The 20,572-nt window shown below is 38.7% G+C and overlaps 1 protein-coding gene and 1 long non-coding RNA gene across 6 annotated transcripts; one reads left to right on the top strand and one right to left on the bottom strand.

Moving 5' to 3' along the window:
• Window positions 1-212: 212 nt before the first annotated feature.
• LOC127855283 (uncharacterized) lies at window positions 213-15,637 on the top strand. Of its 2 annotated transcripts, none has more exons than XM_052390750.1 (3): window positions 213-404; window positions 1,328-1,578; window positions 14,949-15,637. In XM_052390750.1, the coding sequence occupies exons 1-3, from the start codon at window positions 316-318 to the stop codon at window positions 15,038-15,040; spliced, it is 432 nt and encodes a 143-aa protein (XP_052246710.1). In that variant the 5' UTR covers window positions 213-315; the 3' UTR covers window positions 15,041-15,637. The 2 variants fall into 2 exon arrangements, with proteins under 2 accessions (XP_052246710.1, XP_052246709.1); XM_052390749.1 differs by having other exon boundaries at window positions 14,840-15,637.
• Window positions 3,323-13,505, bottom strand: LOC127855290 (uncharacterized). Of its 4 annotated transcripts, XR_008037452.1 has the most exons (12): window positions 13,419-13,505; window positions 12,850-12,950; window positions 12,179-12,342; window positions 10,455-10,539; window positions 9,886-9,986; window positions 9,215-9,378; window positions 7,491-7,575; window positions 6,922-7,022; window positions 6,251-6,414; window positions 5,006-5,090; window positions 4,437-4,537; window positions 3,323-3,929 (listed from the first exon to the last, which is right to left on the bottom strand). It is a non-coding gene; the product is annotated as an uncharacterized LOC127855290 (long non-coding RNA). The 4 variants fall into 4 exon arrangements; XR_008037455.1 differs by lacking the exon at window positions 13,419-13,505 and having other exon boundaries at window positions 4,437-4,531; window positions 12,850-13,393; XR_008037454.1 differs by lacking the exon at window positions 13,419-13,505 and having other exon boundaries at window positions 6,922-7,016; window positions 12,850-13,393.
• Window positions 15,638-20,572: the final 4,935 nt, after the last annotated feature.

Genomic DNA, 20,572 nt, shown 5'->3' with positions numbered 1-20,572 from the left:
GACAATAGTGACATGTTTATTATAACAAATTTCAAATTGCTATAAAAATATATTTCCTATAGAAGTGCAATAAAAAGTTTTTCACAATCACAACTCAAACATTTTCTTCTTTATCGCGATTTTCGTAATTAAACAAAAAACTTTGTTTTGGTGAAGTATCCGCTTCGACCATGCGCAGTTAGCTGACTTATTATATTTCAGCAGCCAGTCAGTCCTTTCCAATACCAGAAGTTACTCGCTTTTGGTTTCCGGCCCAGTACCCTCTTGCTGGACCCGGACTGAGTGTATGATGCCACCTGCCACCGCGCCTGTTGTATGCATGCACCGCGATCCCGGAAGGAGAGCCCACAGAAACCGGACGCACCTAGCGGGATCGCGGCACGGGGCGCTGTTGATCCTCAGATGTGAGTATCACGTGTCATAAGTAAATGATTGATGTTCGCTATTAATTTTTCACACGGTATTCTTTTGGGTGTTTGTTTATCGTTTGTTAGCTCTCAGGTGCCAGCCTGTATGCTTAGATTACTTTTCTATCCATCGGGCGCTATATAGGAAATACTTAGTAGCACTGCACAATAACAATCTTCCCTTTTTCCCATCACCGATGAAATTTTACAATGCTCGTTCTGGGAATTCTAGGCTTAATGCATTTGCCTTAAGTGTCATTCCAGATTTACCTGTACAGTTCGCACAGGCTAAGCAGTGAAACCGCTTTCCGCCTTACCTGGATTTTCGTGAAGATGACGCTTTCTATTACACAAATTTCCATTAAAGCGGATTGGATTTGCTAAACACAAAAAACAACAACCGAAAAATTCTAAACCGTTATACAGGCCAATTAACATATATTCTATAAAATTTATATTTAATGAAATTTTTGAAAATAAAATTAACAATTTTATGTATACTCGTCAAACAAATTAGATGCAATGCTTGAATTAAATCAGTTCCGAATGAATAGCAAATGTTCAGATGGTAATTACCTTAAACACGCGTTATTATATGAAAAATGGCGACCCCTGTCAACGATGACGCCTTGTTATTTCAATAATAATTCATGATAAACTCGTGTTAAAAGTCGTTTTTTGAACACTCTGTTTTATCTGCATCGATTTTGTACTCAAAACACGAGTTTCACGTGCATGATAATGTTTTGAAAGCTGAGCGCACGAGCTAATTGTGACATTTTTTTTTAAGTATCTTTACCTATTAAAGGAAATGCATAAGATTATTTTTCACTTACAACACAAGTATTTGAAATTAACGCAGTGTTTTTTGTCACGCGTTTCCATGTAATATGTTTGCCTCATTTTTGATAAATGCGCAGTGACAACATCGATTGGATCGCCCCAAGTCTGCACATGCGCAGTGACAACATCGACCGGATCGTCCCAAGTCTGCACATGCATGGTGACAACATCGACCGAATCGCCCCAAGTCTGCACATGCGCAGTGACAACATCGACCAGATCGCCCCGAGTCTGCACATGCGCAGTGACACACCACCCAGTATTCCGAACGCCGCAGTTTTCAGTTTCCGGAACAACGCAAACGTGTCCCAGTCGAAGATAAAAAATGGTTAAGACTCCACTTTCACGATCGCATCTTTTAACATTATATGTCCAGTTTTTTATAATGTTCTCAACCAACGTAACTTATTTAGTCCTGTAATGTTGGTGAAAAAAAAGAATTTAAGTTGTATCTACCAGCTACTGATGATACTTTAAGTGATGCTCGATTGGTCAATTTAGACTGCACCCGAGTATTATTCCCGCCTTAAATCCGACGTCGTAAAACGCGCTACGGAATACTAAATAAAATTATCTTTGAAGAAAAACTCAATATGCCTTTAAGGCAGGAGTATCGATAATATAATGGCTGTTTTTCAGAATATTGACATAAATATGAACATCATTAATATTTAAAATATAGCGGACAACGATCAATTTAGCGTTCGAATTCCCGTGTGCGAGTTACTATATTTACCGTATCCGGGGTTCATTTAAGTATACTTAAGCGTACCCGGGGTACAGTTAAGTAGTACCCGAGCATAAGTGACACAAATCATAAAATGTATAAAAATTGCAAAGACGCACCTTGATAAAATTATATCCTTCATAACGAGTAAATAATAATTGTATAATTATAAACTACATAAGTACTAGCCACGGATCGTATATTGACAGGAGTTGAATCGAGTATTTGACCCTTACTGTAGTAAATTAAATTGTATGCAAAAACTAACCATCCGAGTTTATTGGTTTAAACGTTATCTTGTTGCTTATTAATTCTTCTTTAAAAAATATAACTTTTAGTATATTTCCGTTGTTATTTATGGATTTATAGCGCGTTAAACACAAAAAATAAACATTTATGTTTTACCCCCGCGCGTTTAACCGTGTCGTAACTTAGTCACGTGACTGGTAGCTATCGATTAGAGCACATCGAAGCGCCGAGGTTATAGGTTATATTACACTAATTCCGATTCCCATAGGGTCCCATTATAAAACTGACAACTTTCACAGCATTTTTCTTGCCTTTCCGACGTATCAATTTTTCCGAACCTGGTATCATTTTAAAGATGGATCTGTCATCTTCCAATAATTGCAATCAAAAACATACCGTCTCGCAACTTCTAAGAAAGTAAATCGCTGTCGAATGAACCCACCGTAGAAAAACGTGTTTCGGAATCCTAATTTCGACAAAAGCCCCACACAATACAAAACACACCCTCAAAAGTTCATCTTTTAAGTTAGCTTCCAATCCAAGGCATCAAAGTACTCCAGACACATACAGGATATTACAAATAACCACAAAAGACATGTCTCACATTGTTAAATGGCTTATATTCAAGAAGAGAAAAGGAACTCTTTAGAAATAGGCACTACTTTCGAATGGACCACGGAGGGATACACAATGATTTAGTGTAATGTAACCTTTAAGGGAACTCAACTTTGTCCTATCTTTTTCAAACTTTCTCCACATGAGATTTCAACTATTTCCACAATGAATATGCAATTTCAGTGCATTCGGATGGGGGTAAAGGCCTTAAAATGGCCATTTAAAGCGGTGACTAAATTGGCCGCAGTCAAGTCGGAATGCATGATTTTTAGTCTAAGTGACGACAGCTGATTTTGCGTCTCCAATTATTGTTACGCGTAACTTTCATGGCAAAAACTGGTATCATTGCATGCGAAATTCACCAATATATCAGCAAAAGGCCCAAATAAATGTATTGATTGTGAATCAGTGTACTTTTCTTGATGAAATAGGAGACTTTTTTTAAATTTTAAGCACTTTTTTCAATAAAAAACTCATTGACAGCATATAAAATCATGTTTTTTAAGAAAATCATTATTAAAAGCTTCACTTACAATCTAAACATACACATTGCAATTACAAAAATTAATGCTATTATGATGAGAGGCATAATTTTCAGCTTTCAAGCCGATACAAGCCGGCTACCCAAAATGAACACTTAAAAAGGCGCAAATCGCTCCTTCAACAGCTTACGACACAAAGTGACACTTAATGCGCATCCAGATAGTCTCTCTCATATAAATAAGTCCTGTTAGCGACATTTTATTAAGTATTCTCTTTAAAATCCAGTGTTGAAAGCGTAAGTTTTGCAAAAATGTCCACAGTCACCATGCAAAAGAGCATGTTTGCTAAGGAATTCCTACGCGAGTGGCCACACTAATGTCGTGGCAGGAAAGTCATTTGGGTGTGATTCCTCTGTAGTTCAGTGAACATTCATTCCACTACCTGGGGATGACTATCAGGATCAATTTTCCCAGCTTGGTGTAGTGTTGACCTTTCAGGATGTTGATGGATCGTCCACAAGCGCTGCACCACTGCGGCCTCTGTTCAGGACACAGAGTCGGATTGAGGTGTACACAAACCCGCAGTCAGGCAAGGATCATCCAGACCTTTAATAAAATAAAATGTTTAGGCCCCTGAAACTGGCAATTATGTTCAACACTGAGATAAGGAAACACATAGAGGAGACATCATGCCATGGCTTTCTCATTATTGACACGGCAAACTCGAGCAGCCGGGGACTTGGCTCTAAACAAAAACAGGTATGCTCCATCAATGTGAGCAAGATGGCATGTCAGAGTTAAAAAGGGCAAACAAACATACAAAAGAGATATGTAGGAAATTAGAAATTAAATGCCAGAAGTAATTTTAAGTATTGTTTTTCTGTCTGCAAGGGTTGCTGTGGAAAATAGTGCTTAACGCATAGTTTGGCCTGTAGGGGTTCTGCTAGCAAGAACAAATCGAAGTCATATCTGCCCGCGAACTGTAAGCTTAAGATAACCATATCTGATGAAGTACTGCTTTGAGAATGCATTCTTATTGTACTTGAACCAGATCGCATTGACAGCACAAGGCTTCAGACCCCCCAAAAGTGTGAGGCTTTCAATAGTGCTTACCTGATACCAGACCGCATTGCCCGAGACAGTGACTTTCTCCCGGAACTGCACAGGCTGCATCCGCAGCACAACCCTTAAGCTCAATCATGGTCTGGCTGACTCTGAAATAGTGAAATCTGAATTTACAGATGCTCATTTGTCTAAAGGTGATGAGTTTATTGCCTATCTTATTAAAAGCAAACACAATGACATGCTTAAAAAGACATGTGCATTTCTGAAAAGACATACAGCTGCCCGATACTTGACTAGGAAAAGGCGCTATGGTCTTCACTCTGAAATTCATTACTCTAAGGGCTTAACAGAACAAAAGCCAGATCTTACAGCTAATTGGCCCCAACTACAGCTAAATATGCTTTATAGGTTGAAAAAAAAGTTATTTGTCTGAAGAACTAGTGCTATTAACTCATCAGCTGGCCGCAATTCTGTAAACATAGTGTATATATGGAAATACCTAGTCTACCACCTGCACCGCACCACTACGTCCACTGTAAAAATACACAGCTAAGTTAGTACTTTAACGAACAAACTGAAATTCATGTGTTAATTAAACAATCAGTATGATGACTCACATTGAAATCATGTCCAGTGCACCAGTCAGAGCAAGACAGCTAGCGGATTGTTGACCATCTACGGCTCAAGGACAAACGGTCAGGCCTACAAACAAAGAGAAAAATGGCATAAATGGGTTGCATGCATGTAATTTTGCATATTTTTCATCTTGCTCTCCACCTGAAACTTCAATCTATGGACATAATAATATTTACATTTAAGATTTGTTGGAAATGTTACCCTTACTTGTCCATACCAGGTCCCCCACCCATCCGGAACAGTCCAAAACCACCTAAAACATCCATTTGGACCAAAATATTGACACCTCTCATCTATTTTAGCACCCAAATCATCAAAACATTCATTAAAATTCATTTTCTACTTGTCTCGCTTGCAGACGAATCCATGTGACCTTGACATTGCAGTAAATGTGCTTTTTAAAGGGAACTCAACTTTGTCCTATCTTTTTCAAACTTTCTCCACATGAGATTTCAACTATTTCCACAATGAATATGCAATTTCAGTGCATTCGGATGGGGGTAAAGGCCTTAAAATGGCCATTTAAAGCGGTGACTAAATTGGCCGCAGTCAAGTCGGAATGCATGATTTTTAGTCTAAGTGACGACAGCTGATTTTGCGTCTCCAATTATTGTTACGCGTAACTTTCATGGCAAAAACTGGTATCATTGCATGCGAAATTCACCAATATATCAGCAAAAGGCCCAAATAAATGTATTGATTGTGAATCAGTGTACTTTTCTTGATGAAATAGGAGACTTTTTTTAAATTTTAAGCACTTTTTTCAATAAAAAACTCATTGACAGCATATAAAATCATGTTTTTTAAGAAAATCATTATTAAAAGCTTCACTTACAATCTAAACATACACATTGCAATTACAAAAATTAATGCTATTATGATGAGAGGCATAATTTTCAGCTTTCAAGCCGATACAAGCCGGCTACCCAAAATGAACACTTAAAAAGGCGCAAATCGCTCCTTCAACAGCTTACGACACAAAGTGACACTTAATGCGCATCCAGATAGTCTCTCTCATATAAATAAGTCCTGTTAGCGACATTTTATTAAGTATTCTCTTTAAAATCCAGTGTTGAAAGCGTAAGTTTTGCAAAAATGTCCACAGTCACCATGCAAAAGAGCATGTTTGCTAAGGAATTCCTACGCGAGTGGCCACACTAATGTCGTGGCAGGAAAGTCATTTGGGTGTGATTCCTCTGTAGTTCAGTGAACATTCATTCCACTACCTGGGGATGACTATCAGGATCAATTTTCCCAGCTTGGTGTAGTGTTGACCTTTCAGGATGTTGATGGATCGTCCACAAGCGCTGCACCACTGCGGCCTCTGTTCAGGACACAGAGTCGGATTGAGGTGTACACAAACCCGCAGTCAGGCAAGGATCATCCAGACCTTTAATAAAATAAAATGTTTAGGCCCCTGAAACTGGCAATTATGTTCAACACTGAGATAAGGAAACACATAGAGGAGACATCATGCCATGGCTTTCTCATTATTGACACGGCAAACTCGAGCAGCCGGGGACTTGGCTCTAAACAAAAACAGGTATGCTCCATCAATGTGAGCAAGATGGCATGTCAGAGTTAAAAAGGGCAAACAAACATACAAAAGAGATATGTAGGAAATTAGAAATTAAATGCCAGAAGTAATTTTAAGTATTGTTTTTCTGTCTGCAAGGGTTGCTGTGGAAAATAGTGCTTAACGCATAGTTTGGCCTGTAGGGGTTCTGCTAGCAAGAACAAATCGAAGTCATATCTGCCCGCGAACTGTAAGCTTAAGATAACCATATCTGATGAAGTACTGCTTTGAGAATGCATTCTTATTGTACTTGAACCAGATCGCATTGACAGCACAAGGCTTCAGACCCCCCAAAAGTGTGAGGCTTTCAATAGTGCTTACCTGATACCAGACCGCATTGCCCGAGACAGTGACTTTCTCCCGGAACTGCACAGGCTGCATCCGCAGCACAACCCTTAAGCTCAATCATGGTCTGGCTGACTCTGAAATAGTGAAATCTGAATTTACAGATGCTCATTTGTCTAAAGGTGATGAGTTTATTGCCTATCTTATTAAAAGCAAACACAATGACATGCTTAAAAAGACATGTGCATTTCTGAAAAGACATACAGCTGCCCGATACTTGACTAGGAAAAGGCGCTATGGTCTTCACTCTGAAATTCATTACTCTAAGGGCTTAACAGAACAAAAGCCAGATCTTACAGCTAATTGGCCCCAACTACAGCTAAATATGCTTTATAGGTTGAAAAAAAAGTTATTTGTCTGAAGAACTAGTGCTATTAACTCATCAGCTGGCCGCAATTCTGTAAACATAGTGTATATATGGAAATACCTAGTCTACCACCTGCACCGCACCACTACGTCCACTGTAAAAATACACAGCTAAGTTAGTACTTTAACGAACAAACTGAAATTCATGTGTTAATTAAACAATCAGTATGATGACTCACATTGAAATCATGTCCAGTGCACCAGTCAGAGCAAGACAGCTAGCGGATTGTTGACCATCTACGGCTCAAGGACAAACGGTCAGGCCTACAAACAAAGAGAAAAATGGCATAAATGGGTTGCATGCATGTAATTTTGCATATTTTTCATCTTGCTCTCCACCTGAAACTTCAATCTATGGACATAATAATATTTACATTTAAGATTTGTTGGAAATGTTACCCTTACTTGTCCATACCAGGTCCCCCACCCATCCGGAACAGTCCAAAACCACCTAAAACATCCATTTGGACCAAAATATTGACACCTCTCATCTATTTTAGCACCCAAATCATCAAAACATTCATTAAAATTCATTTTCTACTTGTCTCGCTTGCAGACGAATCCATGTGACCTTGACATTGCAGTAAATGTGCTTTTTAAAGGTTATATTACACTAATTCCGATTCCCATAGGGTCCCATTATAAAACTGACAACTTTCACAGCATTTTTCTTGCCTTTCCGACGTATCAATTTTTCCGAACCTGGTATCATTTTAAAGATGGATCTGTCATCTTCCAATAATTGCAATCAAAAACATACCGTCTCGCAACTTCTAAGAAAGTAAATCGCTGTCGAATGAACCCACCGTAGAAAAACGTGTTTCGGAATCCTAATTTCCACAAAAGCCCCACACAATACAAAACACACCCTCAAAAGTTCATCTTTTAAGTTAGCTTCCAATCCAAGGCATCAAAGTACTCCAGACACATACAGGATATTACAAATAACCACAAAAGACATGTCTCACATTGTTAAATGGCTTATATTCAAGAAGAGAAAAGGAACTCTTTAGAAATAGGCACTACTTTCGAATGGACCACGGAGGGATACACAATGATTTAGTGTAATGTAACCTTTAAGGGAACTCAACTTTGTCCTATCTTTTTCAAACTTTCTCCACATGAGATTTCAACTATTTCCACAATGAATATGCAATTTCAGTGCATTCGGATGGGGGTAAAGGCCTTAAAATGGCCATTTAAAGCGGTGACTAAATTGGCCGCAGTCAAGTCGGAATGCATGATTTTTAGTCTAAGTGACGACAGCTGATTTTGCGTCTCCAATTATTGTTACGCGTAACTTTCATGGCAAAAACTGGTATCATTGCATGCGAAATTCACCAATATATCAGCAAAAGGCCCAAATAAATGTATTGATTGTGAATCAGTGTACTTTTCTTGATGAAATAGGAGACTTTTTTTAAATTTTAAGCACTTTTTTCAATAAAAAACTCATTGACAGCATATAAAATCATGTTTTTTAAGAAAATCATTATTAAAAGCTTCACTTACAATCTAAACATACACATTGCAATTACAAAAATTAATGCTATTATGATGAGAGGCATAATTTTCAGCTTTCAAGCCGATACAAGCCGGCTACCCAAAATGAACACTTAAAAAGGCGCAAATCGCTCCTTCAACAGCTTACGACACAAAGTGACACTTAATGCGCATCCAGATAGTCTCTCTCATATAAATAAGTCCTGTTAGCGACATTTTATTAAGTATTCTCTTTAAAATCCAGTGTTGAAAGCGTAAGTTTTGCAAAAATGTCCACAGTCACCATGCAAAAGAGCATGTTTGCTAAGGAATTCCTACGCGAGTGGCCACACTAATGTCGTGGCAGGAAAGTCATTTGGGTGTGATTCCTCTGTAGTTCAGTGAACATTCATTCCACTACCTGGGGATGACTATCAGGATCAATTTTCCCAGCTTGGTGTAGTGTTGACCTTTCAGGATGTTGATGGATCGTCCACAAGCGCTGCACCACTGCGGCCTCTGTTCAGGACACAGAGTCGGATTGAGGTGTACACAAACCCGCAGTCAGGCAAGGATCATCCAGACCTTTAATAAAATAAAATGTTTAGGCCCCTGAAACTGGCAATTATGTTCAACACTGAGATAAGGAAACACATAGAGGAGACATCATGCCATGGCTTTCTCATTATTGACACGGCAAACTCGAGCAGCCGGGGACTTGGCTCTAAACAAAAACAGGTATGCTCCATCAATGTGAGCAAGATGGCATGTCAGAGTTAAAAAGGGCAAACAAACATACAAAAGAGATATGTAGGAAATTAGAAATTAAATGCCAGAAGTAATTTTAAGTATTGTTTTTCTGTCTGCAAGAGTTGCTGTGGAAAATAGTGCTTAACGCATAGTTTGGCCTGTAGGGGTTCTGCTAGCAAGAACAAATCGAAGTCATATCTGCCCGCGAACTGTAAGCTTAAGATAACCATATCTGATGAAGTACTGCTTTGAGAATGCATTCTTATTGTACTTGAACCAGATCGCATTGACAGCACAAGGCTTCAGACCCCCCAAAAGTGTGAGGCTTTCAATAGTGCTTACCTGATACCAGACCGCATTGCCCGAGACAGTGACTTTCTCCCGGAACTGCACAGGCTGCATCCGCAGCACAACCCTTAAGCTCAATCATGGTCTGGCTGACTCTGAAATAGTGAAATCTGAATTTACAGATGCTCATTTGTCTAAAGGTGATGAGTTTATTGCCTATCTTATTAAAAGCAAACACAATGACATGCTTAAAAAGACATGTGCATTTCTGAAAAGACATACAGCTGCCCGATACTTGACTAGGAAAAGGCGCTATGGTCTTCACTCTGAAATTCATTACTCTAAGGGCTTAACAGAACAAAAGCCAGATCTTACAGCTAATTGGCCCCAACTACAGCTAAATATGCTTTATAGGTTGAAAAAAAAGTTATTTGTCTGAAGAACTAGTGCTATTAACTCATCAGCTGGCCGCAATTCTGTAAACATAGTGTATATATGGAAATACCTAGTCTACCACCTGCACCGCACCACTACGTCCACTGTAAAAATACACAGCTAAGTTAGTACTTTAACGAACAAACTGAAATTCATGTGTTAATTAAACAATCAGTATGATGACTCACATTGAAATCATGTCCAGTGCACCAGTCAGAGCAAGACAGCTAGCGGATTGTTGACCATCTACGGCTCAAGGACAAACGGTCAGGCCTACAAACAAAGAGAAAAATGGCATAAATGGGTTGCATGCATGTAATTTTGCATATTTTTCATCTTGCTCTCCACCTGAAACTTCAATCTATGGACATAATAATATTTACATTTAAGATTTGTTGGAAATGTTACCCTTACTTGTCCATACCAGGTCCCCCACCCATCCGGAACAGTCCAAAACCACCTAAAACATCCATTTGGACCAAAATATTGACACCTCTCATCTATTTTAGCACCCAAATCATCAAAACATTCATTAAAATTCATTTTCTACTTGTCTCGCTTGCAGACGAATCCATGTGACCTTGACATTGCAGTAAATGTGCTTTTTAAAGGTTATATTACACTAATTCCGATTCCCATAGGGTCCCATTATAAAACTGACAACTTTCACAGCATTTTTCTTGCCTTTCCGACGTATCAATTTTTCCGAACCTGGTATCATTTTAAAGATGGATCTGTCATCTTCCAATAATTGCAATCAAAAACATACCGTCTTGCAACTTCTAAGAAAGTAAATCGCTGTCGAATGAACCCACCGTAGAAAAACGTGTTTCGGAATCCTAATTTCCACAAAAGCCCCACACAATACAAAACACACCCTCAAAAGTTCATCTTTTAAGTTAGCTTCCAATCCAAGGCATCAAAGTACTCCAGACACATACAGGATATTACAAATAACCACAAAAGACATGTCTCACATTGTTAAATGGCTTATATTCAAGAAGAGAAAAGGAACTCTTTAGAAATAGGCACTACTTTCGAATGGACCACGGAGGGATACACAATGATTTAGTGTAATGTAACCTTTAAGGGAACTCAACTTTGTCCTATCTTTTTCAAACTTTCTCCACATGAGATTTCAACTATTTCCACAATGAATATGCAATTTCAGTGCATTCGGATGGGGGTAAAGGCCTTAAAATGGCCATTTAAAGCGGTGACTAAATTGGCCGCAGTCAAGTCGGAATGCATGATTTTTAGTCTAAGTGACGACAGCTGATTTTGCGTCTCCAATTATTGTTACGCGTAACTTTCATGGCAAAAACTGGTATCATTGCATGCGAAATTCACCAATATATCAGCAAAAGGCCCAAATAAATGTATTGATTGTGAATCAGTGTACTTTTCTTGATGAAATAGGAGACTTTTTTTAAATTTTAAGCACTTTTTTCAATAAAAAACTCATTGACAGCATATAAAATCATGTTTTTTAAGAAAATCATTATTAAAAGCTTCACTTACAATCTAAACATACACATTGCAATTACAAAAATTAATGCTATTATGATGAGAGGCATAATTTTCAGCTTTCAAGCCGATACAAGCCGGCTACCCAAAATGAACACTTAAAAAGGCGCAAATCGCTCCTTCAACAGCTTACGACACAAAGTGACACTTAATGCGCATCCAGATAGTCTCTCTCATATAAATAAGTCCTGTTAGCGACATTTTATTAAGTATTCTCTTTAAAATCCAGTGTTGAAAGCGTAAGTTTTGCAAAAATGTCCACAGTCACCATGCAAAAGAGCATGTTTGCTAAGGAATTCCTACGCGAGTGGCCACACTAATGTCGTGGCAGGAAAGTCATTTGGGTGTGATTCCTCTGTAGTTCAGTGAACATTCATTCCACTACCTGGGGATGACTATCAGGATCAATTTTCCCAGCTTGGTGTAGTGTTGACCTTTCAGGATGTTGATGGATCGTCCACAAGCGCTGCACCACTGCGGCCTCTGTTCAGGACACAGAGTCGGATTGAGGTGTACACAAACCCGCAGTCAGGCAAGGATCATCCAGACCTTTAATAAAATAAAATGTTTAGGCCCCTGAAACTGGCAATTATGTTCAACACTGAGATAAGGAAACACATAGAGGAGACATCATGCCATGGCTTTCTCATTATTGACACGGCAAACTCGAGCAGCCGGGGACTTGGTTCTAAACAAAAACAGGTATGCTCCATCAATGTGAGCAAGATGGCATGTCAGAGTTAAAAAGGGCAAACAAACATACAAAAGAGATATGTAGGAAATTAGAAATTAAATGCCAGAAGTAATTTTAAGTATTGTTTTTCTGTCTGCAAGGGTTGCTGTGGAAAATAGTGCTTAACGCATAGTTTGGCCTGTAGGGGTTCTGCTAGCAAGAACAAATCGAAGTCATATCTGCCCGCGAACTGTAAGCTTAAGATAACCATATCTGATGAAGTACTGCTTTGAGAATGCATTCTTATTGTACTTGAACCAGATCGCATTGACAGCACAAGGCTTCAGACCCCCCAAAAGTGTGAGGCTTTCAATAGTGCTTACCTGATACCAGACCGCATTGCCCGAGACAGTGACTTTCTCCCGGAACTGCACAGGCTGCATCCGCAGCACAACCCTTAAGCTCAATCATGGTCTGGCTGACTCTGAAATAGTGAAATCTGAATTTACAGATGCTCATTTGTCTAAAGGTGATGAGTTTATTGCCTATCTTATTAAAAGCAAACACAATGACATGCTTAAAAAGACATGTGCATTTCTGAAAAGACATACAGCTGCCCGATACTTGACTAGGAAAAGGCGCTATGGTCTTCACTCTGAAATTCATTACTCTAAGGGCTTAACAGAACAAAAGCCAGATCTTACAGCTAATTGGCCCCAACTACAGCTAAATATGCTTTATAGGTTGAAAAAAAAGTTATTTGTCTGAAGAACTAGTGCTATTAACTCATCAGCTGGCCGCAATTCTGTAAACATAGTGTATATATGGAAATACCTAGTCTACCACCTGCACCGCACCACTACGTCCACTGTAAAAATACACAGCTAAGTTAGTACTTTAACGAACAAACTGAAATTCATGTGTTAATTAAACAATCAGTATGATGACTCACATTGAAATCATGTCCAGTGCACCAGTCAGAGCAAGACAGCTAGCGGATTGTTGACCATCTACGGCTCAAGGACAAACGGTCAGGCCTACAAACAAAGAGAAAAATGGCATAAATGGGTTGCATGCATGTAATTTTGCATATTTTTCATCTTGCTCTCCACCTGAAACTTCAATCTATGGACATAATAATATTTACATTTAAGATTTGTTGGAAATGTTACCCTTACTTGTCCATACCAGGTCCCCCACCCATCCGGAACAGTCCAAAACCACCTAAAACATCCATTTGGACCAAAATATTGACACCTCTCATCTATTTTAGCACCCAAATCATCAAAACATTCATTAAAATTCATTTTCTACTTGTCTCGCTTGCAGACGAATCCATGTGACCTTGACATTGCAGTAAATGTGCTTTTTAAAGGTTATATTACACTAATTCCGATTCCCATAGGGTCCCATTATAAAACTGACAACTTTCACAGCATTTTTCTTGCCTTTCCGACGTATCAATTTTTCCGAACCTGGTATCATTTTAAAGATGGATCTGTCATCTTCCAATAATTGCAATCAAAAACATACCGTCTCGCAACTTCTAAGAAAGTAAATCGCTGTCGAATGAACCCACCGTAGAAAAACGTGTTTCGGAATCCTAATTTCCACAAAAGCCCCACACAATACAAAACACACCCTCAAAAGTTCATCTTTTAAGTTAGCTTCCAATCCAAGGCATCAAAGTACTCCAGACACATACAGGATATTACAAATAACCACAAAAGACATGTCTCACATTGTTAAATGGCTTATATTCAAGAAGAGAAAAGGAACTCTTTAGAAATAGGCACTACTTTCGAATGGACCACGGAGGGATACACAATGATTTAGTGTAATGTAACCTATACATTTGGATGAACCCATATATCATTAGAAAGCCTACGTTTCGTAGCTTTCAGATATATATAAATATATATATAAAGAGTTCTTTTATGATTTGGGCAGCGAGTTATAACTTTAACTTTTGCAAATATCATACCGTTTTAGAATCTAGATTTACGGTTAACATGTTCGTTCTTTATACCGATTTGAAGCGTTTATAATTGGAGATCAGTTTTTAAAACTACATCTTGCTTAGAAGAATAGAATTCTGTATATGAGAAAAAAGGGTTTAAAAATGAAAGTAAATAAAGAATAAAGGCGTACGCTCCGAATGTTTGGAGTTTTATAATCTAGGTTGACATGTTCTTACTTTATACCGATTTGTAGCGTTTATATGTGGAGTTCAGTTTTAAAAATTTCATCTTGCGTAAGAGAAAAGAATTCTGTATACGATAGAAATAACTGCAATAACCACTGTTGCTAATGCTAGTATTACTTCTAATAATAATTATGAGGAAAAATAAATTAAGAATGCTTCTACTACAGCAACCAGCATATCCAGTAATACTACTATTACTGCGTCTACCGCTATTGCTGCTGTTGCTGCTATGACTACTACCCCTACTACAACCACTACTTATAAAATCACGAACAGGTGCAGTACCTAATACAGACTCAACTCAACGTTCCGGTGCGAAGTATCCAGTTCGATCCCCACGATATCCGGTCATCGCGACCAGGTGTTGAAGCCCGCTGGGTCGTCAAATATCGTAATACAGCGGATGTGTCAAAAGCTATTCAGTCGGGACTTCTGGTGGACACGGACCGGCTGGTGTTTTACCAGCACAATGACGTCACTACACGCGAAACCGCGGCCTATAGAAACTACATGGAGGTTGTTAACGCCCATGCCGTGATAGCGGCGTCTGCTGATAACGTAGTGCGCGGGAAACTTAAACGCGCAGTTTCCAGCGGTCGATGTCACTCAAGACGTTTAAGATATTATGAAGCTAACTAAATGGAAGTGACTTTTTGAAACTATGTGACTATGTGGTTATGTTAATTAAGGTTGTTTGGGATATGTACACTGGCATGTATCAACAGTGATTCGATTAGTACACAGTCAAGTGGAATGCATACATAAACGCCATTTAAATTCAAACATCCACATTCATTTATGACAAATATACGCTTCCCTTTTGTTGTCGAAGTTTTTGTTTGTTTTGAATACTTAGGAATATAATACATGTATTGATAATACTAACTTTTAGCATATTAAATCATTTCCCACTTCAAACACAAAGTTATAACATGTATACATTAAACATATTTAGAACAAATATTTATCAGCTTTGTTGTCAAGACATTTTAGTTTAAAGCCCTCCCCGTCTGACAAATTGTGTGGACAAATTTGTGGACGGACCTTCGAACTGACAGACAGACATGATGATGGACAGAGGGTTCGCGTACGGCCACCTATATCAGAACACATCTCTGAACACACAGTCGTGTGTTGTTTTTTTTGGATCCATACAAACAAAACAATTTATTTGATTTTGTAACAATACATACAATAAACAAATATGACATGACACACATATAATATTTATACTATAAAACAGCATGTTTAATATATCTGCAAAACACGATTTTGGTACCAAATATATATTTATAACTTATTATGTACCATAATATCTTTCCTTTTGGTATACATACCAATTTTGTTAACACCCTATACAAATAACAATATATGATTTAAGAGCCTGAGAAAGTATCGCCCCTGATTAGCCTTTGCAGACTGCACATGATAATCTGGTACTACACTTTACGCACATGCATAAAGCCCAGTTTTTCACAGAGCCAGGCTCAAATAAACAATTCAAACTTTTTCTCAACATTGTTTCATTCATAAAATCTTACATTAAAACAAACACAAATAATAACAGTCACACTGATAAGGAAAGAACTCTAGCTGTGGTTATTTGATACAAGTAAAACTCTTTGGTTGCTCACTTGTAAAGATCCCCACATAAAAAGAGATTGCCAAGCAATATTGTCCCCTACCGGTGAAACTCCACCATTGTCAGTATGTTTTATATTTGTTGCCATAGCAACCAGAATTCTCGACGTAGGAACACAATAAAATGACATGCATAGTCTCCATATTGCCATCTATCCATGTTGCAAGTTTCATGAAAAAATATGAAGAACTTTTAAAGTTATCGCAGGATTCAGAAAAGTGTGACGGACTGACAGATAGACTGACAGACAGACTGACAGATGGAGCGCAAACCATAAGTCCCCTCCAGTTTCACCGGTAGGGGACAAAAAGCAATAGATACAAAACACTTGGAGATGTTGAGTTTTGCAATTCATTAAGAAAGCAAGTGACAGCAGTAAAGTTTTCCTCATAATTTTTTTTTAGAACCAAACACTTGTTGGGAATTATGATTTATGCAATTCATTATTAAAGTAAGTTATCGCAAATATTTTACCGAATGAAGATAGTGGGCGTTCTTTACAAATTGATACAGGAAAGTTGATTTATTTACCTAATTAAAAGAAAAAGTAGATTGATAAATATCTGATTGATCAATTAATTTAAAATAGCACACCAAGCTATAACCTAGAGAAAAATAAATGGTTGAATATAAGCATTATATAGCACAGGGCTAGAATTGTTTTTATTATGTAAAAATACTGAATAGGGGCAAGGTTTAGCATTTGATAATATCTACTGTTATCACTCATAACAAAATAATTGTTCAGACAAAAAAATGTACGTGTGTTTCAATTCCTTGAAATGCTCAATTAAAATGTCACTGTGGGCATTATTTGGGTTTACGGACATAATGAGATATCACAACAAAGCCAAACATACTATATTCTATATGAATGTTACTAGCTTGATTTGTAAATAGCAGAAACATTAAAATGTAATCAACCGTTAAGGTATTAAAACTAACCTTGTCTGTCAGTAAAGGCGTAATAATGTGTGTGTAAAGCGTCGTCCCAGACTAGCCTACGCAGTCCGCACAGGCTAACGAGGGACGACACTTTCCCCAAGACAGGATTTTGATAAGAGACTTCCTTAAAAAATTCACATAAATGGGATTATTGGGCTGCATGAAGTGTCGGCCCAAATTATCCTTGTCATAATAGGGATGCAACTTTCCGCTTTTTTGAATTTTTTTGTTTAAACACAAATCCAATCTGTGAAAAAGCATCTTTCCTGATAAGCCTGAGCAGCCCTGTGATGACACTTAACACACAATGCATTAAGCCTGTGCAGTCCTGGGACGACACTTAACACACAATGCATTAAGCCTGTGCAGCCCTGTGACGACACTAAACACACTATGCATTAAGCCTGTGCAGTCCTGGGACGACACTTAACACACAATGCATTAAGCCTGTGCAGTCCTGGGACGACACTTAACACACAATGCATTAAGCCTGTGCAGCCCTGTGACGACACTTAACACACAATGCATTAAGCCTGTGCAGTCCTGGGACGACACTGAACACACAATGCATTAAGCCTGAGCAGTCCTGGGACGACACTTAACACACAATGCATTAAGCCTGAGCAGTCCTGGGACGACACTTAACACACAATGCATTAAGCCTGTGCAGTCCTGGGACGACACTAAACACACTATGCATTAAGCCTGTGCAGTCCTGGGACGACACTTAACACACAATGCATTAAGTCTGTGCAGTCCTGGGACGACACTTAACACACAATGCATTAAGCCTGTGTAGTCCTGGGACGACACTAAACACACAATGCATTAAGCCTGAGCAGTCCTGGGACGACACTTAACACACAATGCATTAAGCCTGTGCAGTCCTGGGACGACACTTAACACACAATGCATTAAGCCTGTGCAGTCCTGGGACGACACTTAACACACAATGCATTAAGCCTGAGCAGTCCTGGGACGACACTTAACACACAATGCATTAAGCCTGAGCAGTCCTGGGACGACACTTAACACACAATGCATTAAGCCTGTGCAGTCCTGGGACGACACTTAACACACAATGCATTAAGCCTGAGCAGTCCTGGGACGACACTTAACACACAATGCATTAAGCCTGTGTAGTCCTGGGACGACACTAAACACACTATGCATTAAGCCTGTGCAGTCCTGGGACGACACTTAACACACAATGCATTAAGCCTGTGTAGTCCTGGGACGACACTTAACACACAATGCATTAAGCCTGTGTAGTCCTGGGACGACACTTAACACACAATGCATTAAGCCTGTGCAGCCCTGTGACGACACTAAACACACAATGCATTAAGCCTGTGCAGTCCTGGGACGACACTTAACACACAATGCATTAAGCCTGTGTAGTCCTGGGACGACACTAAACACACTATGCATTAAGCCTGCAGTCCTGGGACGACACTTAACACACAATGCATTAAGCCTGTGCAGTCCTGGGACGACACTTAACACACAATGCATTAAGCCTGTGCAGTCCTGGGACGACACTAAACACACTATGCATTAAGCCTGCAGTCCTGGGACGACACTTAACACACAATGCATTAAGCCTGAGCAGTCCTGTGACGACACTTAACACACACTGCATTAAGCCTGCAGTCCTGGGACGACACTTAACACACAATGCATTAAGCCTGTGCAGTCCTGGGACGACACTAAACACACTATGCATTAAGCCTGAGCAGTCCTGTGACGACACTAAACACACTATGCATTAAGCCTGCAGTCCTGGGACGACACTTAACACACAATGCATTAAGCCTGTGCAGTCCTGGGACGACACTTATCGCACAATGCATTAAGTCTGTGCAGTCCGGTGACGACACTTATCGCACAATGCATTAAGCCCGGTTTTCCCAGAGCCATGCTCAATTTAATCGATTTGTTGACACAGTAGCCTCCCTTGCAACTAACCTCAGCTAAGCAGCGGCTCATCTGTATACGTGTATGTTATTCAAATATTTTGTTCATATACCAGCATCTAATATTATTTTATTTACCTTAATATTTTGTTGATTTATGTGGTTTCAAATTTCTTTTTCAGGATCACTCATTTTTAAATGTGTATCTTTTAATATTCAAGATTAAGGTATTGCTAGGGATGAACATTGAACCATATTTGATAGCCCTAGGCCCAATGGTTATGGACGATAAGATTTGTTAAGTTTTTACAAAATAGACCCAATATAAGCATATGTTTAATTTTGAGACCCCCGGGGCCGGGTCAAATTTGATCCCATGGGCATAATTTGAACAAATTTGGTAGGGACTATAAGATGTCTTTACATACCAAATTTGAGAGCCCTAAGCCCAATGGTTATGGGCGAAAGATTTGAAAATTTTCACAAAATAGGCCTTATATAGGCAAATTTTCAATTTTGTGACCCCCGCGCCAGGGTCAAATTTAACCTCAGGGGCATAATTTGAACAAATTTGAAAGAGGTTCACCCCAGGAACATTCCTGAGAAATTTAATCAGAATTGGACCAATAGTTTACGAGTAGATGTTTAAAGGAAAAGTGAACGCACGGACGCATGCATGACGGACACAGGACCATGACATAAGCCCCTCGGAGCTTTTGCCAGTGGAGCTAAATGACAACAAATTTAAATTTAACAAAAACACCGACATAATCGTTATTCCTACCTGGGCTTGAACCCCTTACCTTTAGAATAAAACAGACTGTCACTGTAAGAGCTTGTTCATCCGAATTTTTACAAAAAATAAAACATTGTATTCATAACATAAAGAAACAGAAGCCCTTCAAATAATCAAAATGCTTTGCCGTGCTACTTTTTCTTGTTTTATCAATTTATTATTATTATTTCTCATACACGCATATGTTTGTGCATTATGATCATGTTTCTATTGTGTTATTTCGCTATCTGATTTACAGTGTTAATTTAATTATGTTTCGACCTATACCACGAAGTTGTAAGTCCCTTTAAATACAAAATCGCTATACATGAAGTTCGATGAGCCTATATTCAACATTATTCAGCCCATTATTTCACCCAGAAGTGATCATATGGTCATATACAAACTGCCAAAGTCAATACAGTTGTTGTGTTGTAAGAAGTCAGTTCGACATATTATGCTTATCTTTCTGCAACTGGTGTCAATGTTTTGCTAACTTCAGGCTCCTCAAAGTTATATCTGACGGCTCTACGTGAGATTATAAGATTGTGCATGTGTGTTTGTCAATGAAAAATACAAATTGGTGCAGTCTGAAACACGGGCCATGTTCATTTTAAGTGGC

Source organism: Dreissena polymorpha, chromosome 13, assembly GCF_020536995.1.
Source record: "Dreissena polymorpha isolate Duluth1 chromosome 13, UMN_Dpol_1.0, whole genome shotgun sequence".
Classification (NCBI taxonomy): domain Eukaryota; kingdom Metazoa; phylum Mollusca; class Bivalvia; order Myida; family Dreissenidae; genus Dreissena; species Dreissena polymorpha.
The sequence above is the reverse complement of the archived record's forward strand: the minus strand, read 5'-3'. Positions and strand labels throughout refer to the sequence as shown.

Coding starts and splice junctions, on each gene's coding strand:
- LOC127855283 (XM_052390749.1), top strand. CDS start 316: ATGCATGCACCGCGATCCCGGAAGGAGAGCCCACAGAAACCGGACGCA. Junction 405..1,327: donor GGCGCTGTTGATCCTCAGAT/GTGAGTATCACG, acceptor ATAAATGCGCAG/TGACAACATCGATTGGATCG. Junction 1,579..14,839: donor CCAGTCGAAGATAAAAAATG/GTTAAGACTCCA, acceptor CTTCTACTACAG/CAACCAGCATATCCAGTAAT.